Source organism: Rhea americana, unplaced genomic scaffold (assembly GCF_003343005.1).
Source record: "Rhea americana isolate MKP2758 unplaced genomic scaffold, rheAme1 scaffold_5, whole genome shotgun sequence".
Classification (NCBI taxonomy): Eukaryota; Metazoa; Chordata; class Aves; order Rheiformes; family Rheidae; genus Rhea; species Rhea americana.
The window spans coordinates 72,067-80,787 of record NW_028186645.1 but is presented as its reverse complement, the minus strand read 5'-3'; the positions used below and the strand labels follow the sequence as shown (position 1 = coordinate 80,787).

General features: G+C 40.6%; 1 protein-coding gene across 1 annotated transcript in view; it reads left to right on the top strand.

Annotated features, from left to right (window-relative positions):
- ASPG (asparaginase) overlaps window positions 1-8,721 on the top strand; it is a 54,994-nt gene continuing 46,273 nt past the window's right edge. Inside the window, exons 1-3 of the mRNA XM_085317624.1 lie at window positions 1-39; window positions 6,061-6,198; window positions 7,240-7,299. Of these exons, the coding sequence (XP_085173750.1) occupies window positions 1-39; window positions 6,061-6,198; window positions 7,240-7,299 (237 nt within the window). The remainder of the gene's footprint in view (window positions 40-6,060; window positions 6,199-7,239; window positions 7,300-8,721) is intronic.

Here is an 8,721-nt window from a genome sequence, read left to right as displayed (position 1 = left end):
ATGGATGCCTACTGTAGGCCACCTTATCAAGAGGAGGAGGTAAGTGAAACCTTTTTCAAATAGTGAGAAGTCAATTCCTGATCCCAAGCCCTGGTTCTCATGGGGAACTTTACAGTTCCCCGAACTCCAAACACCTGCTGGGAGTGCAACATGGGGGTGGAGAAGGAAGCAATCCAGGAGACTTAATGGGCATCAGGGATAATTTTTTCTGACAAATGTGCTGGACAGGCTGAAAACCGGAGGTACTCCACTGGATCTGCTGCTCACAAACAAGCAGGAGCCACTTGTCAGGAAGTGACAGTCAAGGGCTGTCATGTCTGGAGTGTCTGTGATGTAGCAGCACTGAGGATCCTCAAGGAAAGGCTGCAACAGTTATTAATAGGGAAGTGGGGACTGTCATGATGGAGAGTGTTCTTAGACAGCAGGCAAATCTCAAGCATTTACTTACGCTTCAGCTACAAAGCAATCCATCTGTTACTAAGAGTTAAGCATTAATTAAACATTAGTCAAGCCTTACTAGGTATGTTATACCATGAGTCTGATGCTGAGCTGTTGGCTATGAGGGCTGTAATCTCTAGTGGTTCTTGGACTCCACAGTCAAGATGCTCATGCTCAAGAGCTTTTTGATGGGAGATGTGGGCATCTTTTCTGCAGGCTCCATTGTGTATCACTGGTGTTTATATATGCTTCTCCTTGGATCAAGACCAACATGGTCCAAAGGATTAGTTCTTATACATCAAAAAACAGTCGGATCTGGCTTGACCATATGGTTATTACTAGTTCGTCCGCATGATGATTATCTCATGGTGCCTGCCTAATCCTGCTTGTTCAGACAGGCATTGCATATTTACTGGCAAAGTAATCTGATTCCTTGAAATAGCTGCAACCTGGTTATCGTTATTTCAGTTTAATCTTTGTGTGCAACTATGCAAAGTAAAATATTTATTTAACTTCCTACTTTGAATTGAGCGGTTTTGTGGTATATTTGGATGCAAGGCAAACAGGACATATTTCACAGATAGGCCTTCGCACTACAGAAGTGGGGGTGAAAATAGTCTAATGACTGATTTCTGGAGAGCAAACTTTGGCTTGTTCAGAGATCTAAGAGGCAAAATATCTTGAGAGGCTGTCCTGAAGTGCAGAGGAGACCAGGAAAGCTGGTTCATCTCTGGGGACAACCTGAAATGCAAGGAAGGACCTCAACAGGCTGGAGGAATGGGCTGACAGGAACTTCATAAAATTCAGCAGAGACAAATACGCAGTCCTGCAACTGGGACAGAATAATCCCATAAATCAGTACAGGCTGGGGACTGACAAATTACATAGCAACTTTGCAAATAAGGACTTGGGGTCCTGTGGACAAGTCAAGTGTGAGTCAGCAATGTGCCCTTGCAGTGATGAAAGCAAACAGTATATGGGGCTGCATTAACAAGACTATTACAGCCAGCAAAGGAATTGGTTATTCTCTCCTACTTGGCACTTGTGAGGTGACATCTAGAACTGTATGTCTAGTTTCAGGCCACTCGGTTTACAAGAGGTATTGACAAGTTGGAGAGAATCTAGTAGAGGATCACAAAGGTAGGGAGCTGGAGTACGTGATAGGAGGAGGGGTTGAGAGAATTAACTTATTTAGTCCAAAAAAGAGAAGGCTGGAGCAAGGACTCATGCAGAGAGAAGATAAGAGCCAGACTCTTCTCAGAGGTGCGCAATGAAAAGACTAGAGGCAATGGTCACAAGTTGCAATATGGCAAATTCTAGTTGGACATAAGAAAAAATTCTCGTAAGAGTGAGTAAGCCCTGGAACAGGTTGACTGGAGTTGGACTGCTTGTGGAATCTCTGTTTTGGAGATTTTCGAAAATCGACTTGACAAAGTCCTAAACGACCTGATCTCACTCTGAAGCTAGCCCTGCTTTCCACCAGAAGTTAGACTAGATGACCTCTAGAAGTCCTTTCCAACCTATTTTTTTCATGATTTATATGATTTTCCACACGTCTCCCTTATTTCTGCTAAGCATTTGGAAGATTCTTAGGTTGCCATTTTAAGGATGATATTCTCAGTAGCAGTTCTGACCTTATAGTATTTCCCTACCTGTGTGTTGTCCACTCCGTAATTCAGTATTGATGTTTGCAAGTCCATATAAGAAATCAATTCAGAGATCTCTGTTAAAAACATACCTATTCTTTTCCTTCCAAAACCCCTCAAATGATTATTTTTAACCTAGACATGAGACCTCTCTGATGCAACTGGATGTACAGCTGCACAGGTAGGGTGTCAAATAAATAGACTGATGGAATAGCAGAAAAATAGCAAAAGTGCTGAAAGGGGGAGGTCTCCACATCCTTTGCCTGTCTACCTTTTCTGTCCCTGCTCTTAGCCRTGAGGCCTCATCTGAATTGTGTCTGACATTTGTCTGACTGCGTAGTGAACGAAGTTAAACTTGTAACCTAGAGGAAACTTTTATTTTTCCCTTGGACAGGTTAGCATGAAATAATCTCTAATCTCAAACGAGCACCAGAGTTGGCATAAGGGTGGTAGGAGGGGAGGCAGGGAAGGTACAGACTTTAAGAAGTGCATGATATCAAAATACAGCTGTTTAAGCTGTAATGTGTAACTTCACGTAGAGTTCTGTCAACATACCTAAGGAGACAGCATGAGAATGAAACTTATCTGATATTAAAATGGAAAGTGCAGAAACTGCTTGAGGCAGCACTGCTTCCAAGACAAATGCTCTGAAACCATGACCTTAGGGGAAAAATGTAAATAATTAGGAGGAGAAAGATAAATTGTCATGAGGAAGGACAAAGAGAGGATGAAGAATTGTAAGTGAAAATACGTAACTAAAAGCTTTGTCATTTACCCAAAGGAAATGAATTAGACTGTACTGGATGTCTCTTAAACCCATGGTGCTATTTCTAATTCTAGTAAGGGAGATGAACCTTTTGGTTTCCACAATACTCCTTTCCTAAACTGTCCAGATGGTCTAGGTGGTGTGTTACAAACTCTTATTCTAAAACCTCCATCTTTTCCCAGGAAACTAAAGTATTCTTCACACTCTTCCATATGGTCCTTTCCTTTTATTTATTTAGGTTGACTGATTGATAATTTGATTAGTTTGTGATCAGCCAGTGAAGTTCATAATCTTCCCTGATTTACTGCTTCCAAAATTCAGTTCTCACATGACTCTGGTTCTGGTCCCTTAGCTGTTAATACTGCTTGTATATCTGAAAAACAGGCAACACCCCAAATTCTTGCCTGTTTTAGTTGGTGTTTAGATGAGGATACCAGATCTGTGGAGTACAAAAACACTATCTCTGTTTGAATAGTAGGCCAGAAAAAGTGGAAGATATTCCTCAGACCATCCCATCATATGTATTTTATCTTGAAATTGAGTTGAATTTTATTCCAAACTTGTAGCACAGGGCACAAATGAAGTTCATGGGACTTGGAACCAAATAAAGCCCCATGCCTTTTATACAGGGAGTGTGTTCTTCCTTTGGCTTACTGAATAACTTAGGCACTAGAGCTAGATGTTTTGCCTCACAGTGTTCATGCAGCAGCCTGTTCCCAGCCTCATGCACTGCGTACTGCGTAATTGTCTTACTTGCTCTGTGTTTGCTTTTAGCCACTTAGCTAGTTTTCCTCTATAGTTGTCCAATTATAATTAAAAAAAAAATCTCATAACAGACCTGAAACCTTACTAGATTTCCATGAAACCAGCTTCATCTTCTTCATCTTTGATGTCTCATACCTGATCTACAAAAGAAAATACCATGCATCTTCCACAGATGAGTCTTAGAACTAAAACTGATGTGTTGGCTAGATACCAATACAGGACTCAGTACAAATGTTTTCGTTTTATGCAAATAAAACAAATCTCTTCCCCTTCCTGCCATTAACCTCTTAATGTTCCACAGTCTGTAAGCTACATATCTAGCTTTTTTCAGAAGGTATTATCACCTCTTTTGTCACACTCTCCCCAGATCCCTTAACCATGAGATTCCTCTGTAATCCAGAGATACCAACTATTCTACCAAGATGCTAAACCCTAAGCAACTACCCTCAACTTGTATTTAGCTTTGAACCTTAATGCTTCTACATCAGACTTGAAGAAGGGCTGGTATGTCTGAAAACTTAGGTAGGTTGTTACAGAATGATGTAGGAAACTCTGAGAAACAGTTAGTATGCTGTTGGTCACAAACAGTTGAAATGTAAACTGGAGCTCAGTTAAGCTTACAATCTGGAGTGGAGATGCACTTGCTGTTCCCTATATTGGGGATTCACCACTCTTTCTGTTATGATACTTGTTATGAATAGTAGCTCCTTACCCATCAGTTCAGCTTTGTAGATTTTAAGGACTGGAGGAACTGTTGGTATTGTAGGGCATGAAGTGACCACTGTTTTCCGTAGCCATATAAGTTTTAACATCGCTTCTTTATTTATTTTTTTTTTGATAGCACTAGCAACTCTACTACAGCCTTTACCATCAGCAGGGTTATCAGCAATAATCCTGCTGCTGCTTTATTGAGGTAGATGACTATCGGTCTTGTCACCATTTCCTAAAACTATTTACGTGTTTTCTCTCTGCAGCAGCAAGAATAAAGTATCCCTATGGATGCTCATTCAAGGACCATGGTATTCAGCTCCTGGCATGAGCCACTTTTTTCAGGTATGGTCAACAACAGGAGAAGGATGATGATCCGGATAAAACAGATGAGTATTCAGAACAGTTAGCTTCTAAGGTTGAAGTGCTAAGCTTCATCCTTCTCTTCATAAGAGCTTCCTGTTGCACAGAAGGAGATAGTATTTTCTCAAGCAAACTGGGCATCTTTGCTGACTGTTAGCTTGTTCTTCCTTGAGCGTAAACAGCATTCTTGATAAGACTGTTGAGAAACAGAAGCTATCTTTCACAACTGCATGCTGTGTCAAGAAACTGCTGTACCAAGAAACATGTAGTGGTGGTCACAGGCTTTCAGGCAATACCAATCCTGTATGTCAGTATTCTCAAAGGTCTCAAGTCTCAAGAGTTCAAAATAAAGGAGTTTGTGGGCTAATATTACCATATGGTATACCCCAAAACTGAACTGCACAAAAGGTATCTATATTAGCACTTGATTTGATTAAATCAATTTGGATAGGTAGTGTTTTGCAGACTGCTGATGCATGGCTTAATTTCACAGTTTTCACCTCTGGCCAGGGAGACCTTTCTAGCATACACCCAACTTTCATTTTTACAAACAAGAAAACTAAAAACTTCACTAGAACTCAGTCTCAGATAGAAAATGATTTTTTTTTTCATTTAGCATCCAAAAGTAAATCAACCTGAGTAGTTTTTCTGCTTTTTAATCTACTATCAATGATATTACTCAGGTCATTGTCAGGTGAAGGACTATTGGCTTGATTCAAAGGGCTGAGAGCCAACAGTCTGACCCTTAACTCTGGGGCTTTTATCTGACTATGTATGCCTCAGTCTCTTCATCTACAAACTGGGCATAATGCCTATGTAACTCACAGAACATTATAAAAATGAATAATAAATGTTTTAGCAATGGGCAGTAATGTGTGAGAATGTTAAGTATTTTTACTGTAATGCAGTTTAACAAAGATGATTTGGGCACTAGGTATGTTCATTAAAGAGGCTGCAAAAGAACTTTTGAGAGTTTGGAGGGTGTAGGCTAGGAAAAAAAACTGTAAGCTACATGTAACAAATTAGTCTACCATGTATTACTCATCAGAATAAGGAACCTAAATGCACAAAAAAATCTGAACTTAATTATTTCTCAGGGAGAAAACTTGCAATGAAAAATGATTTTTTTAAATCTGRTTTATTGATAATTGCTAAAATACCCTTGCACAGTTCTCTTAAGTACTGCATTATAGCACTGTTCCTTTTCTATTTGTTCAGTATTTGGAGGTTTTGGATTGTTTGCTTGGTTTTTGTTTTTGTTTTTCTAACTTGGCTCTAACTCTATTTGCCTCATAGTGTTGAGAATAACTGTAACAATGTTAACTAGTAGAAAAATTAGTCATTAAAATGATTGTTTTACTTCCAACCTTGCAGCTAAAGGTCATGTTGATGGATTGTATGCCTGATACTGAGCCGGTGAAGACCTGGAACAAACTCATTGCAATGGGAGAACTTCCTTTCAAGCAGCGTCACCGCATTCCTTCTGATATATCAAGTGCTATTAGATACAGAGTATTAAATACCACTTTTGCCATTCTGACTGCAAAATTCTCTGCTTCACACTTGTGACAAATCCAGAAATCATGTCTGTTAAGTCATTTAAGGCCATCATTTCTCTCCTCTGCTAAAAAGAAAATTAAAAATTTTAATGTAACCTTGCCAATTAAGTTTCTTTCAGGCTTGTTGAGCTATTGCAAGTGTTGTAATACATCCTCCTGGGAAGAAAAAGTGATAAACTTGTGTTGCCTACCCTGTTTCTGTTGCTTGTGATATAATTTAAGGGAAATACCAAATTAAGCATAATTAGGAAACTCAGTGAGTTGCAACACATTTTCTGAAACACATTTCTGACACTTTTAATTTAAATTTAGGTGGTGATGTTCTGAATTSTATAGATGATTTCTGTGGAACTAGTATCTTACCACACAGCATCCACCCATCTGTCTGTGCAAGGAGTCATTGCTACACCGCTTTGCAATTTACTGTAGACCAGTTTTCCAGTGTAGCAATGTTACTCATACTGCTGTACTCCAACATTTGAAGTGATAGCAAGTGTATGCAGTTATTAGCAAGCATACACTCTTGATTTTTTTGATAAAACATTTATATGGAAAAAGAAAAGAACAGTAATACAAGATATTGAAATTTTAAAAATTGGAACAGTTTTTACAATATTTTTGCAAAAAATGTTTTCAAAAGCCCATTATTAAACAAATTTTTGAAATTCTGACCAATTCCAGTAATCAGTCTCAAATTGGACTTTAGTTAAATTTACAACTGAACTGAAGATGTGTTGCCTTATTCCCTTCAGAAGTCAAAGCTTTAAATTCTTTGAATGGATCTCTCTGATCAGAAATGAGAAAGAAAATAGATTTACATGATAGAAACAATGTTGGGAATTTTATAATTCTTGTTTATTTAAATATGATTGTCTACCGGACAGGCAAAAGCTAATTCACTGGAAAGTCGTTCTGGAAGAAGTCCTGCAGAATTTGAAATCATCTCACTGTAGACTTTAATGCTAATAATTCTTTTTATAAAATTTCTTCTTAGGTTGCTCTGAGTAACAGAAGACATGCCATATACAAATTCAAGCAACAGCAGTTGGAGTTAGTAGGTAATTCATTTCTGCCTCCAATCGTCACTGCTATCTTTTTCAATAGCCTACAGTTTATATTAAATTTGGACAGAAAACTGCTAGCTGGACAGTTTCTCTTCTGTGCTGAAAGATACGTGATCAAATATTGAAAAAAAATGACAAGATTTTGTTTATTGGTAAACTCCTACATTAGGATGGGGGGAACAGCTTTAAAGTCATTATGTTGTATCAGGGAGGAGAGAAAATGTATTTCTGCTTTCCAGAAACAGAAGAGAGTAGGGATTGTCTTTTTTTCCTCCTTTTTCCTTACCCCTCCCTCCTTTTTTTTTTTTTTTTTTTTTTTTTNCCCTTCTCCTTAGGCTCCTCACTGGGTTTGAAAGCCTTAGGTTGTAGTTCTGTGGGTATCTTGACAAGTGTAGGAGCCAATGCAAGACCTTCCTACCCTCAGCCTTTTGCTTTCATCTTTATTTCTTGTCACTTTTGGTTGTCCAGTATAAAAATTAGCAGGGCTTCACACTAAACTGGATCTGAAAACTAGTCCAGGTTGAAAACACTCTGCACTTGGACCTTTTCCCCCAGGATCATTTCTTAGCCTTGCTGATTCTGGCTCATAGTTGAGCCGTCTGGACAGCTGCATCTCTATGCCAGAGGATGAACTGGCTAATGGAGCGCGGCTCCCAAGGCAGCCGTGACCTYGGAGGGGGGAGAGAGGCGAAGGAAGAGATCAGTACAAAATGAAGAAAGAGAGGGAAGATGAGTAACTGAATCAGGCTCCGTCTATACCACCCCAGATACATGGCTCGTTCTTTTCATGAAACAGATGGACTTTTGTACAACTTTTCTCTGAATTATTAGGAATTCGGTGGCGCACAACCCMGTGAAAAAGGCCATCATCTTATGCTTGCAGTCCTCCTCCCTCTTTACCATCAGGAAATTCACGTGTTTGAGCAGAAGCTAATYTAAATTGCAGCCCTGCCTGCGGCGTTTCGGAGGCTCCCTGGCACAGGGCTCCCCGCCGGCGCCCCGGGAGCCCTTTCCAGCGTGCGCCTGGCTCTCACTGCTGAACCGCCGTTACCGGGCAGCGCTGGGCTGGGCTCTGCTCCCGCGCTCCGGGCGCAGCCAGCCCCTTTGGCAGTGAAAACTATTTCCTTTCTCGTAAGAAAACGTGATGGAAACGAAGTGTGTAACGAAACTTAAGGCCGAGGCGCTCTGCTGGGGAAGGCGCTGACCAGGAACGAGCCCGCTGAGCAGCGAAGTGTGTGTGCGGGGGGGGTCGGTCTTTTCCCCCGAGCTTCCTGGCCGAAGGGGAGGAGGGGGGCGAGGCTGCGGCGGGGGGAGCTTGTTTACCGGCCTCGCCTCCATCGTCGCCCTCTACTGACTTTGCCCTTTGCCGCCAAGTGGCCGGAGGAGGGGGGCAGGCGCCGATGCGGCCCGGT